Consider the following 23,836-nt stretch of genomic DNA (forward strand, 5'->3'; position numbering starts at 1 on the left):
GTAGGCCCGGGGAGGGAGAGGCCGGCCCGCCGATTGGTGGGCCCTGATTGCGGGCCAGACTCCATCGGAGGGCCCCCCCTCTGGTGAAGGAGCCCCCCCCCCCCAGCATTCCCGCACAGTTCCCGCCGGTAGCGACCAGGGGTGGACGCCGCTGGCGGGACCCTGTCGTGTCGGAGCGGCCGCTCGGCCCAGAGAATTGCCACTCGCCGTTTGTGGCGATTCTCCGAGCAGCCCGGCGTGATTCTTGCGGTGCTGGTTTCGGACCGTGGGAGAATCGCGTGCAGGTGTTGGGGCGGCGTGTCACGACACGCGCGGTGCCTTGCCGATTCTCCCACCCGGCGTGGGGGGGGGGGGGGGGGGGGGGGAGAGAATACCACCCCATATATTTGATTTTAAGTATTATTTTCATGGGATATGAGCGTCACTGGCAAAGCTTGCACTTGTTGCCATCCCTAATTTCTCTTCAGTGGCCATTTCAGTTCAGAATCAACCATATTTCTGTGGGTCTGGAGTCAGACCAGGTAAGGGCGGCAGATTACCTTGCCTAAAATGTCTTGGTGAGCCAGATGGGTTTTTACAACAATCGATTATAGTTTCGGGAAACTGGCTTTGTACAATTTTACAAATGCATTGAAAATATATTGCACGAGTTACCATAATGAGATTTGAACCTCTGTCCACAGGGCATTAGCCTGGACATCTGAAAAGTCCAGTGACATTACCACTACATAGAATCATAAAATGTACAGTGCAGAAGGAGTCATCGGGTCGGCACCAGCCCTTGGAAATAGCACCCTACTGGAGCCCACACCTCCACCCTATTCCCATAATACAGTACCCCCATCTATCCTTTTTGGACACTAAGGGCAATTTAGAATGGCCAGTCCACCTAACCTGCACATCTTTGGACAGTGGGAGGAAACCGGAGCACCCGGAGGAAACCCACGCACACACGGGGAGGATGTGCAGATTCCACACAGACAGTGGCTCAAGCCGGGAATTGAACCTGGGTCCCTGGCATTGTGAAGCAACAGTGCTAACCACTGTGCTACCATGCCGCCCATGATGATCTCAGATGATCTAACACTCCCTATCAGAATAATGTTTGGATTGACAAGTGGAAAGTAACATTCACATCACACAAGTGCCAGGTAATGACAAACTCCAGCAAGAGAGAATCTAACTATCACCCTTTGACATTCAATGGCATTACCATCACCGAATTCCTACTATCAACATCCTGGGGGTTACCATTGGCCAGAAACTGAACTGGACTACCCATGTAAATACTGTGGCTATAAGACCAGGTCAGAGGCTAGGGATCTTGCAGTGAGTAATTCACTCCAGACTTCCCAAAGCCTGGCAATATCGACAAGGCTTAATGAGGGGTGTAATGGAATTCTCTCACATGCCTGGGTACTGCCGCTCCAACAACACTCAAGAAGCTCGACACCTATCTAGGACAAATCAGCCCGCTTGATTAACACCCCAACTGCAAACTTTCACTCCCTCCACCGCCAATGCAGCAGTGTGTACCATGTACATGATACACTGTAGGAACTCACCAAGTCTCCTAAGTCAGCCCTTCCAAACCCAGTCCCTACCATCTAGAAGGACAAGGGCAACAAAAACATGTGAACACCACCACCTGGAGATGCCCCTCCAAGCCACTCACCACCCTGACTTGGAAATAAATCACCATTCCTTCACTATCACTGGGTCAGAATTTCCTCTCTAACAACACTGTGGGTCTACCTACACCACATGGACAGCAGCAGTTACAAAGGCAGCTCACCACCACCTTCTCGAGGGCAATTAGGGATAGCCAATCAATGCTGGCCTTGCCAGCGACGCCCACATCTCTTGAATGGAGAAAATAAAATGACACTTTTAACAAAATGAAGAAAGAACTATACTTTATTGGCAATTACCTCAGTAACTTGTGCTATTAACACCTGTTGAGGTGGGCACATACCCAGCTAATGTTACCTGTCTCACAATTATCAGCTAATATATCTTTCATTGTAGTGGCCAATATAGTCAATAAAATGGCAACCACATATAGCATGTAATTATCGTGAAAAATCCTCCGTCCCAGTTTCAGTACCACATTCAAACCAAAGTTTCACTGAAAATTCCTGATGAGTGCCGTGTTGTGGAAGTCAATTCTGTGATGTTTCAAAGAAAAAGGGCAGGAGAGTGAGCTTGTTTGTTTTTGAGACTCAAAAGCAACTCTTTGGCAGTCATCCCCACTTTCTGCAAGGGTTAAAGGAAGGCTGTTTGCTGAAGCAGTTCCTTCACAGTGACAATAGTGTTTCCTTAATAATGTATGTGCGTTCCTGCAGTATCCTCTGTGTAGGAAATGGAGCTAATTATAGAGCTTTAGTTTGAAGAATAAGGGTCCGGAATATCTGGAATTGAAATTAACATTTTTGTCCTGGTTGATTACGACCTATTTTGGGGGGGGGGTTTCTCTTTTGTCTTGCTCTCTAGTTGTCTCACATTTTCCCTCTAGCTCTAGACCTTGCTCTTGGTTTCCTCCCTCACATTCTATCATTCCCTTGGTTATTTACTCTAGCCTCTTTTTTTTTTCACTCTCATCCCCCTTTTTCTCTCTTTCAACCCCATCTTGTCCCTCTCGTTTTTTCCTCATATATTCTATCTCACTCTCTTTACTATTCTCCCTTTCCCCATTCTCACCTCCTCCCAAATCAGTGGAAGAAAAAGGCAAAATTCCTTCAAAAGGTTTCCTACTTAAAAAATTACCATTTCTCCATCCTGGGGCCTGTGAATTACAGCATCGTGGAAATGTTTTCATCAGCTCCATTTATCTGTGGTGCAAGTCCCTCCTGGTCAATATTGGGAATGAGGACTTTACTGGATAGCCACAGTGTTGGAGTGCTGCAAATGGAGTGAATACGCTGTACTTGAACATTCAAGAAAACCTTTGAGAAGGTAACACACAAGTGACTTTTAAGCTTCAGGATAAAACCCGAGCAGAATGGTAGCAAATTGGATTGAAAACGTCCTTGAAAGACGTCAAGACAGTTTCTAAAGAATACTTAGATGCTATTCATGGTGTCTCAGAGCGTTCTGTTCTTGTTCACTTTGTGCATTAATGTGAGCTATTCACCATGAGATTTTACTCTTGGAATGGTCTACAAATTTACAGCATAGCAAAATAAATTCTGAGGACGAAAAGCTCCAAGAGAATATTAATAGAACGGTGAAATGGACAAAATAGCCACAGGTGGGCGGCACAGTGGTTAGCACTGCTGCCTCACATTGTCAGGGACCCAGGTTCAATTTCGACCTTGGGTGACTGTGTGGAGTTTGCTCAGATTTCCTCCCACAGTCCAAAGATGTGCAGGTTAGGTCGGTTGCCCCTTAGCCTTCAAAGATTAGATGGGGTTGTGGGTTTGCGGGGATAGGGCGGGGGAGTGGGCCTAAGTATAGTGCTCCTTCAGAGGGTCGGTGCAAACTCGATGGGTTGAATGGTGTCCTTCTGCACTGTAGGGATTCTATGATGTGAGTAAATGTTAAGTTCCACATTTTGGTTAATGGTGAGGTTAAAAATATACATTTTATGGGGATAGATTAGGTTATGTGAAAAAGTAGAGATGTCTGGAGGTTCAGATTCATAAGAAATTAAAAGCAGCATTTCAAGGGAAACAGGTCATAAATAGCTAATATTGATATTTAGTTCAATATGGAAGATTTTGTGATTATAGACTGAGTTTGTGACTAAATCAGAAACCGTGCAGTATTTAAGAACCGGTAAAAAGGTAGTTGAATGAAAGGGGAAAATGGGAACTAAGTGTACAAATGGGATCAGTACATCTACTTGCGTAGAGAAAATGGACTGATTACATCAAATGGTCTGCTTTCCTGCTTTAATTTTCATGTGATTTTACATACATTGTCCCTCAAGACCCTTGGATATGAACCTTCAGATCCCAGTGGTTTGTTCAAAGTTTACCTTAATTGTTTTGTCCATTTCTTTTTGAATACTAACTCCACTAACCTTTGTAACCTCACCTCAGATGATTCAACAATCCCAGTATTCACCTGCTCTGTAAACCGAGGTACATTATTTAATATCTGGACCATATCTATGTTCCCACTGCAAACTTGCCTCTTTCGGTGAATTAGATCAATCAGGAAGTAGTGAACGGGTGACAATAAGGTTTGGTTTTAAAAGATGGAAGATAATCACAAGAAAGGAAGGTTGAGGAAGGTGAGCTGTACTGCAGTTTTCAGAGCCTCGGTTTAAGAGTGGAGTGATCTTCAATACAGTGAAAATGCAGGTAGGAAGAAGAGCATTTAGGATGGTTATGTGGAAAATTTCTCTCAAAATGCTGCCGCAGTGACATGAGTCGGGAGTCGTGAACACAGCCCAGTCCATCACACGAATCTGCCTCCAATCCATTGACTCTAACTACACCTCCCGCTGCCTGGGGAAAGCGGGAAGCCTAATCATAGACCCCTCCCACCCGGCTTACTCGCTCTTCCATCGGCAGGGGAAACAAAAGTCTTGAGTACACGCACGAACAAATTCAAAAACAGCTTCTTCCCCGCTGTTACCAGACTCCTAAACGACCCTCTTATGGACTGACCTGATTAATACTACATCCCTGTATGCTTCATCCGATACCGGTGTCTATGTATTTATTTTGTGTACTTTGTGTTGTGTAATTAGATAAGCATATGGATGATAATGGCATAGTGTAGGTTAGATGGCCTTGGTTAGATGGCCTTGTAGGTTAGATGGCCTGGGGCGGGGGGGGGGGCTTCCGATAGGGCTGGCCCGCAATCAGGGCCCACCAATTGGCGGGCTGGCCTCTCGCTCCCTGAGCCTATGAACTCCTGTGCCATGTTGTGTTGGGCCCAGCACATTGAGGGAGGCCACCGCGCATTCGCGGGTTGGTACCGGTGCCACTGCGCATGCGTGGATTCCGCGGCGCACAGTTCACGCCGGGATGGGAGGCTGGAGCAGCGTGAACCACTCCATCGCCGTGCTACCTCCCTGTTGGGGCCAGAATCGATACTCCCAGCAGCTCGTTCATGCTGTCGTGAAACCCGACGCCGTTTCCGACGGCGTAGACACTCTGCCGCCGAATGGGAGAATCCTGCCTATAGTGTCCAAGTGTGTAGCTTGGATTAGCAACGTCTGTTATCTAGAAGCCAACATTGTGTAAACAGGAATAGATGGGAGGAAGTTGCTTGGCAGTGAAGATCACTGGGCTCCAATGTTGCAGCAAAGCTGATGAGCTTGGATCAGGCGATTGGCTCGACTCTCCTAAATCATTGATTCATCTAACTTCTCACTCAAGCAGCCATTCTTGATCATGAGTCCTGACAATGAATGTTTACAGGATGGTCAACTGTGAAGGAGTATCACTGCTGAGCCTGATCCTGTGATCAACTAATGCCTACGTACATGTCCCTTCAACCAGGGACCACTAGATCACTGCCATGAGTAACGGTAACTGCTTTCCCGTTACTAGCCCAGGGCATTCAATATTTCCTTCTGTGTCTCAGTGCCAAACCTTGCCAATGCTCCTGCGGAGCACCTTGAAATGTTTTGCCTCTTTAAATGTGCTATATAAATAAAAGTTGTTATTGTTGCATGTGAGCAACCTACCCATCGACACACCCTTTCAGCTACATTGATATTCAGCATGGGAGAAAATTGATATGTTCAAATGTTTAAAACTGAATGAGACTTTTTCTGATGGATATGGTAGAACTGTTCTTTAACATTTTGTTTTGAAAGATTTTAAAGAATAGCTGGGTAAATATATAAGGGAGATAGCAATAGATAACATTAGAGGGCATATGGTGAGGAGGCTCATGTGGAGCATAGACACAGTAATTGAGCCGTTCGGTAAAATAGCCAGTTTCTGTACGTTCTACCTCATTCTATGGAAAAAGCTCAACGTAAATACAAACGTTAAGTACAACTGCTTGTAACACAGGAACGCTCTACAAGCATTAAAGGAACCTTCCAAGAAAGCTCATAATGCAGAGAACAAGGTGAAATTATTAACTTGGTAGTGTTCGGAAGGAAATATTTTGCAGACATACTTCCTCTAATTGTTTAGCGTTGGTTCCGCAGCATGTGAATTGTCTCCATTGGGTTTTCTCTTGATATTAATGTGATCTCGGCTGCAGAATACAAGTCTGGAGAAGTTTGTGAATCGTGACCTTGTTTCCAAACAATCAACAACGTCCGTTTTAATGCCGCTGTCTTTGCCAATGCTTACGAGCACACTCACATGTCGGACAGGAGAAGACTGTTGCCTTGCTTCCTGAAACAATGGACCTAAGAAATAGGAGCAGGAATAGACCACGTGGTCCCTTGAGTCTGCTCTGCCATTCATGGAATCGTGGAAAACCTTCGACCTGGACTGCACTTTCCAGCCCAATTCCCTGTATTGCTTCATTCCCTTAGATTTAAAAAATGGAAATACCCAATGACTGAGAATTTACAGTCCTCCAGAGTGGAGAACTCTAAAGAAGGGGAAACCCATGCTTAATTTGTCCTTCTGGGTTTGAGGTTTATGGCAACTTATTGGACACAGGTCCAGAGCACAAAACTCCTTTGAATTTGCTACTGAGCCAGATGTTTCACCTACGCAAGCCATGAATGTGAGAATTGGAAACATCACACTGATCTATGGTCTTTTGAAGTTAAGATTCAGTCATTTTATTTGGTGAGAGTGATGTAAATACTTTCCAGTAATATTACAGGCTGTATATGCCTCTGAACACAGAAATGTTCTTCTTGTAGTAATGTATAAATATTTAAACTCAATCCTGCTTTCTCCATTCAATCTTTTTTGTCCTGTAGAGGTAAACCTGTATGCTGTTTGTTTTCTCTCCAAACGCCATCATGCCATGTGTTTTTGAGGAGATGTTTTAATAATCTGTGCAGTACCTTCACCTGAGGTATCATTAGGGCAGTGTGAAGGGAACATCAACTGGTAACTAACCAATAAAATACAGAAACCTCTGGTACAGGCATGAGGGGCCTTATGGCCTCCTTCTGTGCCATATCATTCCATGAACCGGGGAGTAACATGGAAGCGTTTAGATGGAGATTGAGTTTGCATTTAACCATACTGTGCAATGCCTCAGAACAACTAATATGGTGATATGGCGATCTGACCCCAGGGGGTGCCCCCACGGTGGCCTGGCCCGCGATTGGGGCCCACCGATCCGCCTTCACCATGGCGGAGGCGGAGGCGGAAAAGACCCTCTCCCCTGTGCATGCGCCGGTATGACATCAGCAGCTGCTGACGCACCGGCGCATACGCGGACTTACGCCGGCCGGTGAAGTCCTTTCGGCCCTGGCTGGCGTGGCATTAAAGGCCGTTCACGCCAGCCGGCAGTGGGAACTACTCCAGCGCGGGCCTAGCCCCTCAACGTGAGGGCTTGGCCCCTCTCCGCACCTTTGGGGCAGCCCGACGCTGGAGTAGTTCACGCCACTCCGACAAGCCGGGACCCCCCCCCCCGCCGGGTAGGGGAGAATCCCGGCCCTGATCTCTGAGCATTCAATGCTGACACTGGATGAAAAAAATGGAAATATATTCTCTTTCTCAGCTCTGCCTTTTCAGCCTATTAAATCTGGGTGTCCTGATCCATGCATCATAAAAAGCTAGTTCGCAGTACGGCAAGTGATTAGGAAGGCAATTGGAATGTAGTTGTTTATGGCAAGAAAGATAGAATATATAAAAGCATCAGAAATATGAGCAGCATGCGGTCATTCAGCCCTTCAAGCCTGCTTCCCCCATTCAAAATGACCATGGCTGATAATCAAACTCAGTAATCTGTCCCGCCTTCCCACCCATATCCTTTGAACCCTTTCACCCAAGTGCTATATCTAACTCCTTAAAAACATACAATATTTTGGCCTCAACTACTTACTGTTGAAGGAATTCTACAGGCCCATCACCCTTTGGGTGAAGAAATTTCTCCTAATCTCTGCCCTAGATTATCTACCCACCCCGTATCCTTAGACTTTGATTCCTGGTTCTGGGCACACCCATCATCGGGTACATCTGTCCTGCATCTACCCTGTCTAGTCTTGTTAGAATTTTATAGGTTTCTATAAGGCCTCCCCTTATTCTTCTGAACTCCAGTTTATATATAATCCTAATCGAATTAGCCTCTCCTCTTAGTTTCATAAATTCATAAGATATTGGAGCAGAATTAGGCCATTTTGACCATCGAGTCTACTCCGCCCTCTGATCATGGCTGATCTCATCCTGGCCTTAACCTACCTGTCCTGCCCGTTCTCCATAACCCTTCAGCCCATTACCAATTAAAAATCTGTCTAACTCCAACTTTAATTTACTCACTGTCCCAGCATAAACTGCACTCTGGGGGATCGAATTCCACAGATTCACTGCACTTCCTTCATAACAAGAACATCCTTTCTCAGATAAGGAGACCAAAACAGCACCCAATACTCCAGATGTCATCTCATCAAGGCCTGTATAATTCCATCAAGACATCCGTGCTCCTGTACTCAAATCCTGTCATTATGAAGACCAACAAACCATTTGTCTTCTTTACTGCCTGTTGCACCTGGATGCTTACTTTTGGCGACTGGCGTACAAGGACACCCAGGTCTCATTGCAGATTCCTCTCTCTCAATTTATAGCCCTCTCACTTAACCCTGTGTTCCCCAACATTTCTGGTATGTTATTTGTGTCTTCCTTTGTGAAGACAGAAACAAAGTATGTATTTAGTTGGTCAGCCATTTCTTTGTTCCCCATAATAGATTCCCCTTTTTCTGAATGCAAGGGACCTATGTTGTCTTCACCAATCTTTTTCTCTTCATATACATATAGAAACCTTTATAGTCAGTTTATATGTTCTCCATAACCTTATTCTCATACTCTGTTTTCCCCTTCTTAATCAATCTTGGTCCTCCTTTGCTGAATTCTAAACTGCTCCCAATACTGGCCAATTTATATGTGCCTTCCTTGGATCTAACACTATTTCTAATTTCTCTTGTAAGCCATAGTTTGACCACCTTTCTCTTTTTACTTTTGCGGCAGATAGGAATAAACAATTGTTGCAATTCACCCAGGCACTCTTTGAATATTTGCCATTGCCGATCCATCGTCATCCCTTTAAGTAACATTTCCTAATCCATCATAGTGAAGGTGTGCCTCATACCAACACCTATATAAGTAGGGAGGTTTTGCTGCAATAGTACAAGGGGATGCTGAGGTCACATCTAGAGTACTGTCCACAGTTTTGGTCTCCTCATATAATTATACAATTGCATTCGAAGCAGCTAGGAGAAGGTTCACTTGACTGATTCCTTTTGTATTAGAAGAACGAGAGGTGGTCTTATTGAAACATTGACAGGGTGGATGCTGAAAGGATATAGGGGCAGCGTGGTAGCATGGTGGTTAGCATAAATGCTTCACAGCTCCAGGGTCCCAGGTTCGATTCCCGGCTGGGTCACTGTCTGTGCGGAGTCTGCACGTCCTCCCCGCATGTGTGTGGGTTTCCTCCGGGTGCTCCGGTTTCCTCCCACAGTCCAAAGATGTGCGGGTTAGGTGGATTGGCCATGATAAATTGCCCTTAGTGTCCTAATAAAAAAAAGTAAGGTTAAGGGGGGGGTTGTTGGGTTATGGGTATAGGGTGGATACGTGGGTTTGAGTAGGATGATCATGGCTCGGCACAACATTGAGGGCCGAAGGGCCTGTTCTGTGCTGTACTGTTCTATGTTCTATGATCCCTTAAGATAGAGGCTTAAGGCCGATAAATCCCCTGGGCCTGTTGGGTTGCATCTTAGGATATTAAAGGAAGTAGCTACAGAGACCCATTCCAGCGAAGGAGAAAGAAAAAATTCTCATTGCTTCCCAGTGCCAAAAGTTGAAGGGTTGATATTTTGGAATGGAAGTTGTCCAGTTGCCTTTCACTCTAGCCCAGTATAAGTCAGCATTTGCAGGAGCAAATAGAACTGCATCAGGAAACTAGCTTTCAGATAGTTACAATCTGTATTCACTCTCTACCCACGCCCCATTAACAAGCAAACTGTTTGGTTTCTTCCAGGTGAATCAGCCATTGTCTAATGAAGCTGAAATTGCACAGACGAAAAAGTTATTCAGGAGGCGAAGGAATGACCGAAGGTGAGTCTTATACTGCTGGCTGCCATGGCAACCTATTCTGGGTTAGAAGCTCACTCACCTTGTAGGTTTGACAGTTTCCTCATTTTTTTTCTGAAAGCCCCTGAGCGGAACCAGTGCCCAAACAATGTCCCTTATAAATGAAAAGAATGTCAGCGATTTCCTAAACATGCCGATCCTGATTGGTCGATCAATTATTTTACAATCAGTTTGCTTTCCCCACAAAACATATATTTTCGTGTTTTTATTTCACACCATTTTCAGAGTGACTTGTTTTCAACAATGTAAAGGGTTTTGATGGAGGAGAATTGGGCGCCATCCATTTCAGGCAACTTGTAAGTCAAATGTCCCAGCAATGTCCCCAAGAACTGGGTTGAGACTGTCTAAACTGAATTCTCAGGATCTGTGGAGCATGATGAGGCCCCCATGCTGCAGAAGTAGCTGAAGAGGTGAAGAGAGAAAGTGGAGGAAGCAGCAATCACATCCTCCTAGTCATTCCCACATTTGGTCCCTGTACAAGCTGGAGCTTTTATTTTGTAATTTATTTAATTATTTTCTTTCCCCTCCAGTAATCTTGCTGCAAAGCACCATCACTGGTGGAGAGGGTAGTCTGTGCACCTACTGCTAGGCCTCTTCCAATACTGGTCTGAAACCAGCAGCTGGAAGGTGAGTGAGGGTGTTCTTGGGGTGACTTCCTCTGATTTGTTCCTCCTCCTCTATTCCTCTGTAAGGAATTGTCTCAGGCCTCCTTGTTGTGCCTCCCCACAATAGGTGAATGAACATACTACCTTTCCGTAGTGTGTTGTGCATCTCAGGATAAATTATGTAGATGAGATCAAGCCTTGCACTTGGTAGGAAACATTACCCTTTATCTTCCTGTATGGGCTCCCAATTCCAGGTGATCCAATCTGAAATCCAGTCACAGATCAATCACTTCAGTGATCTGTTTAACTGTCAAACTTGCAAGAGGTGATGGTGCAGAATATTTGGATCTCCCCAACATGTTGAGACACTAACAGATACAACTTTCAGGAGACTATTGCTTTGCATCACCTCTGTAGCTTGGAGCTGTTCAGTGCAACCTGTTGCCTGTCCTATCTTTCATCACACTTCAGCTTCTCCTTTGTCACATTAACCCAAATTTAAATGTTTTATAATCTGTATCCTTCATTTATGATTGTACTTTAGGAACTCTAGTGTTTAAGTGAACTGAACTATCATGGATTACAAATGTATTTCACTTTGTGAGTTGTGTGTAGCTAGTTTCGTTAAGTACTTCACTACAAAGGGTTGATTCAGGTATGTTATTTATATGAATAGATACAGCACAGACGGAGACCATTCTGCCTGTCATGTCTGTGCCAGCTCCCTGCAAGAGTAACTCATCCCCCCCACCCCCACCTATTCGCTATAGCCCTGCAAATTTGTGATTCGCTTTGAAAATTATCGTGGCATTTTCTTTGCTTCTGTCAGCAGTTTGCAGTGTGCAACTGGGATTTGCAGTTGCCAGCTGTGAACTAAATAAAAGATGCTGCGCTATATTCCTTGGTTTTGATGAGGCTCAGCAGTGACTTCAGCCCAGTATGTCAGCCCTGCGACTTGGTGGAGCCACTTTGAAAAGGATTATTTTTCAGAGTATTTATTTTATTGATGTGTTGGTAGGGGGCTGAAAAAAGATACAAACTGATCCAGAAGCTGTTGGAGATATTGGGGTGGGTGGAAAGGAATAAAAACTTTGAAAGCATTCCCCCATAATAATCTTCTTTTTGATTTGTTTTTTAAATAAATTTAGAGTACCCAATTCTTTTTTTCCAATTAAGGGGCAATTTAGCATGGCCAATCCAGCTACCCTACACCTTTTTAGGTAGTGGGGTAAGACCCAAGTAGACATGGGGAGAATGTGCAAACTCCACATGGATAGTGACCCAGGGTCCTTGGCACCGTCAGGCAGCAGTGCTAATCACTGCGCCACCTTGCTGCCCGCCATAACAATCTTCTTGTTGCATTGTGCAAATGCTTTCCCCATTATTCTGTTTTCTTTTCAGTATAGACATGGTTTAAGACATGGCAGGAGATCCCAGACCCGTGTCATGCTCCTCGTGTGCGATGTGGGAGCTCAGGGACACGTCCACTGTCCCTGGCTCTTTCACGTGCAAGAAGTGTGTTCAGTTGCAGCTCCTGTTAGACCGCTTGTCGTCTCTGGAGCTGCGGATGGACTCACTTTGGAGCATCCGCGATGCTGAGGAGGTCGTGGATAGCACGTTTAGTGAGTTGCACACCGCAGGTGAAAGTTGCTGAGGGAGATAGCAAATGGGTGGCCAAAAGACAGAGCAAGAGTAGGAAGGCAGTGCAGGTGTCCCCTGCGGTCATCTCCCTGCAAAACAGATATACCGCTTTGGATACTGTTGAGGGAGATGGCTCACCAGGGGAAGGCAGCAGCAAGGTTCATGGCACCGTGGCTGGCTCTGCTGCACAGCAGGGCAGGAAGAAAAATGGCAGGGCTATAGTGATGGGACTCGACGGGACCCCAGAACCGGTCCCAATGCCCCAGGAATTTGAATCCCTCCCTCTTGAACCATCTCTCAAGCCACGCATTCATCCTATCTATCCTGACATTCCTATTTAACGACTGGGAGTTAAATATCCGAGAGTATCAAACTATTCGAAAGGACAGAGTGGATGGTAAGGGAGGTGGTGTTGCTCTGTTATTTAAGGATGACATCCGGGCAATAGTAAGGGATGACATCGGTGCTATGGAGGATAAGGTTGAATCCATTTGGGTGGAAATCAGGAATAGTAAGGCGAAAAAGTCACTGATAGGAGTAGTCTATCGGCCACCAAATAGTAACGTTATGGTGGGGCAGGTAATAAACAAAGAAATAACTGATGCATGTAGAAATGGTACAGCAGTTATCATGGGGGATTTTAATCTACATGTCGATTGGTTTAACCAGATCGGTCAAGGCAACCTTGAGGAGGAGTTTATAGAATGTATCCGCGATAGGTTCCTAGAACAGTATGTAATGGAACCTATGAGGGAACAAGCGGTCCTAGATCTTGTCCTGTGTAATGAGACAGGATTGATTCATGATCTCATAGTTAGGGATCCTCTCGGAAGGAGCAATCACAATATGGTGGAATTTAAAATACAGATGGAGGGTGAGAAAGTAAAATCAAATACTAGTGTTTTGTGTTTAAACAAAGGAGATTACAATGGGATGAGAGAAGAACTAGCTAAGGTAGACTGGGAGCAAAGACTTTATGGTGGAACAGTTGAGGAACAGTGGAGAACCTTCCAAGCGATTTTTCACAGTGCTCAGCAAAGGTTTATACCAACAAAAAGGAAGGACGGTAGAAAGAGGGAAAATCGACCGTGGATATCTAAGGAAATAAGGGAGAGTATCAAATTGAAAGAAAAAGCATATAAAGTGGCAAAGATTGGTGGGAGACTAGAGGACTGGGACATCTTTAGGGGGCAACAGAAAGCTACTAAAAAAGCTATAAAGAAGATTAAGATAGAGTATGAGAGTAAACTTGCTCAGAATATAAAACAGATAGTAAAAGTTTTTACAAATATATAAAACAAAAAAGAGTGGCTAAGGTAAATATTGGTCCTTTAGAGGATGAGAAGGGAGATTTAATAATGGGAGATGAGGAAATGGCTGAGGAATTGAACAGGTTTTTTGGGTCGGTCTTCACAGTGGAAGACACAAATAACATGCCAGCGACTGATAGAAATTAGGCTATGACAGGTGAGGACATTGAGAGGATTGTTATCACTAAGGAGGTAGTGATGGGTAAGCTAATGGGGCTAAAGGTAGACAAGTCTCCTGGCCCTGATGGAATGCATCCCAGAGTACTAAAAGAGATGGCTAGGGAAATTGCAGATGCACTAATGATGATTTACCAAAATTCACTAGACTCTGGGGTGGTCCCGGTGGATTGGAAATGAGCAAACGTGACACCACTGTTTAAAAAAGGAGGCAGGCAGAGAGCAGGAAATTATAGGCCAGTGAGCTTAACTTCGGTAGTAGGGAAGATGCTGGAATCTATCACCAAGGAAGAAATATCAAGGCATCTGGATAGAAATTATCCCATTGGGCAGACGCAGCATGGGTTCATAAAGGGCAGGTCGTGCCTAACTAATTTAGTGGAATTTTTTGAGGACATTACCAGTGCAGTAGATAACGGGGCGCCAATGGATGTGGTATATCTGGATTTCCAGAAAGCCTTTGACAAGGTGCCACACAAAAGGTTGCTGCATAAGATAAAGATGCATGGCATTAAGGGTAAAGTAGTAGCATGGATAGAGGATTGGTTAATTAATAGAAAGCAAAGAGTGGGGATTAATGGGTGTTTCTCTGGTTGGCAATCAGTAGCTAGTGGTGTCCCTCAGGGATCCGTGTTGGGCCCACAATTGTTCACAATTTACATAGATGATTTGGAGTTGGTGACCAAGGGCAATGTGTACAAGTTAAACGATAAAATATTAAAGCATGCCGCTGTGCAGAGAGACCTGGGTGTGCTAGTGCATGAGTCACAGAAAGTTGGCTTACAGGTGCAACAGGTGATTAAGGGCTGGTTTAGCTCACTGGGCTAAATCACTGGCTTTTTAAAGCAGGTTCGATTCCCGTACCAGCCTCCCCGGACAGGCGCTGGAAAGTGGCGACTAGAGGCGTTTCACAGTAACTTCATTGAAGCCTACTCGTGACAATAAGCGATTTTCATTTAATTTTCATTTCAAATGGAATTTTGTCCTTCATTGCTAGAGGGATGGAGTTTAAGACTAGGGAGGTTATGTTGCAATTGTATAAGGTGTTAGTGAGGCCACACCTGGAGTATTTTTTTTTTTTTTTTAGAACAGTACAGCACAGAACAGGCCCTTCGGCCCTCAATGTTGTGCCGAGCCATGATCACCCTACTCAAACCCACGTATCCACCCTATACCCGTAACCCAACAACCCCACCCCCTTAATCTTACTTTTACTAGGACACTACGGGCAATTTAGCATGGCCAATCCACCTAACCCGCACATCTTTGGACTGTGGGAAGAAACCGGAGCACCCGGAGGAAACCCACGCACACAGGGGGAGGACATGCAGACTCCACACAGACAGTGCCCCAGCCAGGAATCGAACCTGGGACCCTGGAGCTGTGAAGCATTTATGCTAACCACCATGCTACCCTGCTGCCCCCTAGTTCAGTTTTGGTCTCCTTACTTGAGAAAGGACCTACTGACACTGGAGGGTGTGCAGAGGAGATTCACTAGGTTAATCCCAGAGCTGAAGGGGTTGGATTACGAGGAGAGGTTGAGTAGACTGGGACTGTACTCGTTGGAATTTAGAAGGATGAGGGGGGATCTTATAGAAACATTAAAATTTATGAAGGGAATAGATAGGGCAGCACGGTAGCATGGTGGTTAGCATAAATGCTTCACAGCTCCAGGGTCCCAGGTTCGGTTCCCAGCTGGGTCACTGTCTGTGTGGAGTCTGCACATCCTCCCCGTGTGTGCGTGGGTTTCCTCCGGGTGCTCCGGTTTCCTCCCACAGTCCAAAGATGTGCGGGTTAGGTGGATTGGCCATGCTAAAATTGCCCGTAGTGTACTAAAAAGTAAGGTTAAGGGGTGGGGGGTTGTTGGGTTACGGGTATAGGGTGGATACGTAGGTTTGAGTAGGGTGATCATGGCTCAGCACAACATCGAGGGCTGAAGGGCCTGTTCTGTGCTGTACTGTTCTATGTCTATGTCTATGTTCTATAGGATAGATGCGTGCAGGTTGTTTCCACTGGCGGGTGAAAGCAGAACTAGGGGACATAGCCTCAAAATAAGGGGAAATAGATTTAGGACTGAGTTTAGGAGGAACTTCTTCAAACAAAGGGTTGTGAATCTATGGAATTCCTTGCCCAGTGAAGCAGTTGAGGCTCCTTCATTACATGTTTTTAAGGTAAAGATAGATAGTTTTTTGAAGAATAAAGGGATTAAGGGTTATGGTGTTCAGGCCGGAAAGTGGAGCTGAGTCCACAAAAGATCAGCCATGATCTAATTGAATGGCGGAGCAGGCTCGAGGGGCCAGATGGCCTACTCCTGCTCCTAGTTCTTATGTTCTTATGATTGGATGGTGGTGTCCTTTGTTTGTATTTCACCTGAGCTTTAGGAAGAAAAAATATTAACTTAAAGGTTTTAAGCAACACAATGAGGCTGCCCTCATGAGCAGTTTCTGGACAAATACAATTGCGTTATCAGAAATCTGCAAAAAGGAACAATTGAGGGGAATAAGCAAGTACAAGTTTAATTAATTTTTGTAACTTGTTCAAGCTAGAGATCATTAAAACTAGTAATCATTATTCCTGGTGAGGATCTTTACATGTATTTTACCTGCTTACTTACAATGTTGTTTATTTCTAAATGCCAATTTGATGCTAATGATTCTGCCTCAGAAACAGAAAAATTAATTTGCATGCTCTCCTGTTAAGGAACCTAAAGGTCAATAGTATACACTTCTGTGTTGTGTCACGGTACCCTGGGTTAGTGCGCGGTCAATTCCAGCTCCACTTTATCCCGAGTCGCAATACAGGTGAAATTAGATTTTATTTAAAATATCCGAGGTCCTTGGTTGCGCCCAATAAACTATAGTCACCAGGTTTGTAACTTTAAAACACAAGTAACCTTTTTATTATACATAGTACAATGAAATGGACAGAAAGTGTAACTGACTATCTACTACCCCTTCCTAGCGTGACTTATTTTTCAGCTTCTGGGTTGCTGTAGAGTAAAGGAGACAAGCGTTCTGCTTCTCCACAAAACACCTTTATTTCTTTGACCCAACTTCACACACAAATCTCCTCCAACAAATAGTGCCACCTGTAAACACTTTATATATCAGTAACTTCTATTGGATAATTGACATCGACTTGGTATTTAATTGGAAGGTCTGTTAACCCATTTCCAACACTTCACTCTATATATACATATATATATGTTTAAAATCTGAAAGTGCCTGGTACATCCTTTGCTGTAAACCTGAAATGATGCTGAGTCTGCAGAGGAAAGTAGACACCCATGCCGGAGAAAACCATCTTAAGCCTAGGAAACAAAAGTCTGAACTTCAGAAAGATATTGGCCGGGATCCTCCCGCAATTAGCGTGACGGCCTGACGCCGGCGCCAAGAGCGGCGCGAACCACTCCCGCCAAACCTCTATCCGAAGATCCACTGAGTGCAAAGGAGTTTAGCTTCTCATGGGATGGTTTAGCACAGGGCTCAATAGGTGGCTTTGAAAGCAGACCAAGGCAGGCCAGCAGCACGGTTCAATTCCCGTACCAGCCTCTCCGAACAGGCGCTGGAATGTGGCGACCAGGGGCTTTTCACAGTAACTTCATTTGAAGCCTACTTGTGACAATAAGCGATTTTCATTTCATTTCATTTTCATTTCTCCTCTCCAAAATGCAAAACCTGAGAACACGGTGTCCTGGCAAGCAGGCTTTTTCACTTTGAGTCGTCTGCTTATAGTCGCATCCCGCTTGTGGGTTGACGGACCAAAATAATAAAAAGAAAAGAAATGGGAACAAAGGAAACAAGCAGGAAGGATTCTTACAGTCAATTAAGGAGCTAGAGATGGACTTCCGGTTGCGGCTATCGGAGCTAAGTTGTACGTTCAGCAGCTCCCGCTAGCAACAAACCTTTGGGCTCTTTTTAGGGCCCGTAACGGCGCTTGTTCGACGTTTCCCGGTGTGGGAAGGTGACAGCAACATTCCCCTCATAGTATATGGATTGGACCAGGAGTGGGGTGATTACAAAAAGTGGCATTGGAGCAAAGAAAGGTGCGAGGGAGGAGGACCAAGATGTTGGCGAGCGGGGACCAGGCAACGTGGACGCAGTGGGCGCAGGAGCAGCAGGAGTTGCTCCAGCGCTGTTTTAAGGAACTGAAAGCAGAGCTGCTGGAGCCGATGAAGGCTTCAATCGATAAGCTGCTGGAGACCCAGACGGCCCAAGGGGCGGCGATCCGGGAGGTCCAGCAAAAGGTCTCGGAGAACGAGGACGAGATCCTAGACCTGGCGGTGAAGGTGGAGGCGCACGAGGCGCTCCACAAGAATTGGCAGGCGAGGTTCGAGGAGATGGAGAACCGGTCGAGGCAGAAGAACCTGCGGATCCTGGGCCTCCCGGAGGGGCTGGAGGGATCGGACATGGGGGGGCCTATGTGGTCATCATGCTGAATTCGCTGATGGGAGCGGGGCCCTTGGAGCTGGAGGGGGCCCACCGAGTGCTGGCGAGGAAGCCCAAGCCCAGCGAGCCGCCATGAGATAGATAGATAGAGAAATACAGCACAGAACAGGCCCTTCGGCCCACGATGTTGCGCTGAACTTTTGTCCTAGGTTAATCATAGAATTTTGGACAATTTGTCATGGCCAATCCACCCAACCTGCACATCTTTGGACTGTGGGAGGAAACCGGAGTACCCGGAGGAAACCCACGCAGTCACGGGGAGGATGTGCAGACTCCACACAGACAGTGACCCAAGTCGAAATCGAACTTGGGACCCTGGAGCTGTGAAGCAATTGTGCTATCCACAATGCTACCGTGCTGCCCTTAAGAAGTTAACCTACACTCCCTTATTCTACCCTAATCCAAGTACCTATCCAATAGCCGTTTGAAGGTCCATAAATTTTCCGACTCAACTACTACCACAGGCAGTGCATTCCATGCCCCCACTACTCTCTGGGTAAAGAACCTACCTCTGACATCCCCTCTATATCTTCCACCATTTATCTTAAATTTATGTCCCCTTGTAATGGTGTGTTCCACCCGGGGAAAAAGTCTCTGACTATCTACTCTATCTATTCCCCTGATCATCTTATAAACCTCTATCAAGTCGCCCCTCATCCTTCTCCGTTCCAATGAGAAAAGGCCCAGCACCCTCAATCTTTCCTCGTATGACCTACTCTCCATTCCAGGCAACATCCTGGTAAATCTCCTCTGCACCTTTTCCAAAGCTTCCACATCCTTCCTAAAATGAGGTGACCAGAACTGCACACAGTACTCCAAATGTGGCCTGACCAAGGTTTTGTACAGCTGCATCATCACCTCACGGCTCTTAAATTCAATCCCTCTGCTAATGAACGCTAGCACACCATAGCCCTTCTTCACAGCTCTATCCACTTGAGTGGCAACTTTCAAAGAACAATGAACATAGACCCCAAGATCTCTCTGCTCCTCCACATTGCCAAGAACCCTACCATTAACCCTGTATTCCGCATTCAGATTTGTCCTTCCAAAATGGACAACCTCACACTTGTCAGGGTTAAACTCCATCTGCCACTTCTCAGCCCAGCTCTGCATTCTATCTATGTCTCTTTGAAGCCGACAACAGCCCTCCTCACTATCCACAACTCCGCCAATCTTCGTATCATCTGCAAATTTACTGACCCACCCTTCAACTCCCTCATCCAAGTCGTTAATGAAAATCACAAACAGCAGAGGACCCAGAACTGATCCCTGCGGTACGCCACTGATAACTGGGCTCCAGGCTGAATATTTGCCATCCACCACAACTCTCTGTCTTCTATCGGTTAGCCAGTTTGTTATCCAACTGGCCAAATTTCCCACTATCCCATGCCTCCTTACTTTCTGCATAAGCCTACCATGGGGAACCTTATCAAATGCCTTACTAAAATCCATGTACACTACATCCACTGCTTTACCTTCATCCACATGCTTGGTCACCTCCTCAAAGAATTCAATAAGACTTGTAAGGCAAGACCTACCCCTCACAAATCCGTGCTGACTATCCCTAATCAAGCAATGCCTTTCCAGATGCTCAGAAATCCTATCCCTCAGTACCCTTTCCATTACTTTGCCTACCACCGAAGTAAGACTAACTGGCCTGTAATTCCCAGGGTTATCCCTATTCCCTTTTTTGAACAGGGGCACAACATTCGCCACTCTCCAATCCTCTGGTACCACCCCTGTTGACAGCGAGGACGAAAAGATCATTGCCAACGGCTCTGCAATTTCATTTCTTGCTTCCCATAGAATCCTTGGATATATCCCGTCAGGCCCGGGGGACTTGTCTATCCTCAAGTTTTTCAAAACGCGCAACACATCTTCCTTCCTGACAAGTATCTCCTCAAGCTTATCAGTCTGCTTCACGCTGTCCTCTCCAACAATATGGCCCCTCTCATTTGTAAATACTGAAGAAAAATACTTGTTCAAGACCTCTCCTATCTCTTCAGACTCAATACACAATCTCCCGCTACTGTCCTTAATCGGACCTACTCTCACTCTAGTCATTCTCATATTTCTCACGTATGTGTAAAAGGCCTTGGGGTTTTCCTTGATCCTACCCGCCAAAGATTTTTCATGCCCTCTCTTAGCTCTCCTAATCCCTTTCTTCAGTTCCCTCCTGGCTATCTTGTATCCCTCCAGCGCCCTGTCTGAACCTTGTTTCTTCAGCCTTACATAAGTCTCCTTCTTCCTCTTAACAAGACATTCAACCTCTCTTGTCAACCATGGTTCCCTCACTCGACCATCTCTTCCCTGCCTGACAGGGACATACATATCAAAGACACGCAGTACCTGATCCTTGAACAAGTTCCACATTTCACTTGTGTCCTTCCCTGACAGCCTATGTTCCCAACTTCTGCACTTCAATTCTTGTCTGACAGCATTGTATTTACCCTTCCCCCAATTATAAACCTTGCCCTGCTGCTCGCACCTATCCCTCTCCATTACTAAAGTGAAGGTCACAGAATTGTGGTCACTACCTCCAAAATGCTCCCCCACTAACAAATCTATCACCTGCCCTGGTTCATTACCAAGTACTAAATCCAATATGGCCTCCCCTCTGGTCGGACAATCTACATACTGTGTTAGAAAAGCTTCCTGGACACACTGCACAAACACTACCCCATCCAAACTATTTGATCTAAAGAGTTTCCACTCAATGTTTGGGAAGTTGAAGTCGCCCATGACTACTACCCTGTGACTTCTGCACCTTTCCAGAATCTGTTTCCCAATCTGTTCCTCCACATCTCTGCTGCTATTGGGGGGCCTATAGAACACTCCCAACAAGGTGACTGCTCCTTTCCTATTTCTAACTTCAACCCATATTACCTCAGTAGGCAGATCCCCCTCGAACTGTCTTTCTGCAGCTGTTATACTATCTCTAATTAACAATGCCACCCCCCCACCTCTTTTACCATCCTCCCTAATCTTGTTGAAACATCTATAACCAGGGACCTCCAACAACCATTTCTGCCCCTCTTCTATCCAAGTTTCCGTGATGGCCACCACATCGTAGTCCCAAGTACCGATCCATGCATTAAGTTCACCCACCTTATTCCTGATGCTTCTTGCATTAAAGTATACACACTTCAACCCATCTCCTTGCCTGCAAGTACTCTCCTTTGTCATTGTTACCTTCCCCACTGCATCACTACGTGCTTTGGCGTCCTGACTATCGTCTACCTTAGTTGCTGGACTACAGATCCGGTTCCCATTCCCCTGCCAAATTAGTTTAAACCCTCCCGAAGAGTACTAGAAAACCTCCCCCCCAGGATATTGGTGCCCCTCTGGTTCAGATGCAACCCGTCCTGCTTGTACAGGTCCCACCTTCCCCAGAATGCGCTCCAATTATCCAAATACCTGAAGCCCTCCCTCCTACACCATTCCTGCAGCCACGTGTTCAACTGCACTCTCTCCCTATTCCTAGCCTCGCTATCACGTGGCACCGGCAACAAACCAGAGATGACAACTCTGTCTGTCCTGGCCCTTAACTTCCAGCCTAACTCCCTAAACTTGTTTATTACCTCCACACCCTTTTTCCTACCTACATCGTTGGTACCAATGTGCACCACGACTTCTGGCTGCTCACCCTCCCCCTTCAGGATCCTGAAGACACGATCAGAGACATCCCTGGCCCTGGCACCCGGGAGGCAACATACCTTTCGGGAGTCTCGCTCGCGACCACAGAATCTCCTATCTATTCCCCTAACCATTGAATCTCCTATTACTATTGCTTTTCTATGCTCCCCCCTTCCCTTCTGAGCCCCAGAGCCAGACTCAGTGCCAGAGACCTGGCCGCTGGGGCCTTCCCCCGGTAGGTCATCCCCCCCAACAGCATCCAAAACGGTATACTTGTTTTGAAGGGGAATGGCCACGAGGGATCCCTGCACTGTCTGCCTGTTAGTTTTCTTTCCCCTGACTGTAACCCAACTACTCTTGTCCAGTACCTTTGGTGTGGCTACCTCCCTGTAACTCTTCTCTATGACCCCCTCTGCCTCCCGGATGATCCGAAGTTCATCCAGCTCCAGCTCCAGTACCTTAACACGGTCTCTGAGGAGCTGGAGCTGGGTGCACTTCCCGCAGGTATAGTCAGCGGGGACACCGGTGGTATCCCTCACCACCCACATCCTACAGGAGGAGCATGCAACTGCCCTAGCCTCCATCCCCTCTTACTTTACAGAATTAGCTGCCCCGTGGACCAACTGGACCTCCGCCCTCCGACTCTACTTCCAGTCAGCTGTACTCTAAACTCCTGGCTCCCTTCACGCTCTTTGATAAATATATGAAATTAAATGTCAGGAGCACCTTACTCCCTCCTCACCTAACTCCCTCAGTCACCAAACTCTCACTGTAGCACTCAAATGTCACAAGCTCAGCACTCAGTGCAAACAAAACATGGGCGGTGCTGGTGCGGTTCCACCGGTTTGCTGATCGAGAGTGTGTGTTAAGGTGGGCCAAGAAGGAGCGGAGCAGCAGGTGGGAGAACACGGAGGTCCGGATCTACCAGGATTGGAGCACGGAGGTGGCGAAGAAGAGGGCCGGCTACAGTCGGGCGAAGGCAGTGCTGCACAGGAGGGGGGTGAAGTTCGGCATGCTATAGCCAGCGAGTCTGTGGGTCACCTACAAGGACCGACACCACTATTTCGAGTCCCCGGAGGATGCGTGGGCCGTTGTTCAGGCCGAACAACTGGACTCGGACTAAGGGTCGGGACGAGGGGTCGCAGTGGAGGGGTGGTTGGGGATTGTTGTGCTGTGTTCCGAGGGGTGGTTCTTTGTTTTTCGGGGGTTGATTGGGCATTGTTTCGATTAGGTCCGCCGGGTGGGCTCGTGGGGGGGGGAAGAGTAGGTAAATAGCTTGGGGGGGTCGATGGTCGGTGATGATTGGGCCCCGCGGGGGGGGGGGGGGGGAGTGGCCTGAGTTTGGGGTGGTGGGACCAGGCCTGGAAAGGGAGCTGCGCTAGAGGAGGTGGGCCAGGCGAGTGGAAAGCGCGGGCTTTTTCCCGCCTGAAGGGAGCGGGGCCGGAGCTGGGAAGCACAGGCTTTTCTCCCGCGCTGGAAGTGGAATGGGGAGGATATGAGCTTGTTGGTGGACAAGGGGGGGGGGAGGGGAAGCTCCACACCGGGGGGGGGGGGGGGGGGGGGGGGGGGTGGGAGGTTCGATGGAGTGGCGGAAGTGGCAGGGGTCAGGAGGAGTTGGCTGACATATGGGAGTGCAATGGGGGAGCAACGCAGCTAGGGAGGACCTAGCTGGGGGGGGGGGGGGGGGGGGGGGTTACCGGGTTGCTGCTAAAAGGGCCAGGGTGGAGCTGGAAGAGGAGGTCGGGGTGAGGATCTGCCGCTGTGGGGAACGGGTCGTGCGGGGGACGCGGGCACGTGGCTGGCCTAGGAAGGGCTATGGCTAATCGGCG

General features: G+C 46.8%; 1 protein-coding gene across 4 annotated transcripts in view; it reads left to right on the forward strand.

Annotated features, from left to right (window-relative positions):
* ctif (CBP80/20-dependent translation initiation factor) overlaps positions 1-23,836 on the forward strand; it is a 339,899-nt gene that overhangs the window by 188,096 nt on the left and 127,967 nt on the right. For all 4 annotated transcript variants that reach the window (XM_038790492.1, XM_038790490.1, XM_038790493.1 and 1 more), the window contains one exon: positions 10,078-10,154. In XM_038790492.1, coding sequence (XP_038646420.1) covers positions 10,078-10,154 — 77 coding nt within the window. The remainder of the gene's footprint in view (positions 1-10,077; positions 10,155-23,836) is intronic.

This window comes from Scyliorhinus canicula, chromosome 3 (assembly GCF_902713615.1).
Source record: "Scyliorhinus canicula chromosome 3, sScyCan1.1, whole genome shotgun sequence".
Lineage (NCBI taxonomy): Eukaryota > Metazoa > Chordata > Chondrichthyes > Carcharhiniformes > Scyliorhinidae > Scyliorhinus > Scyliorhinus canicula.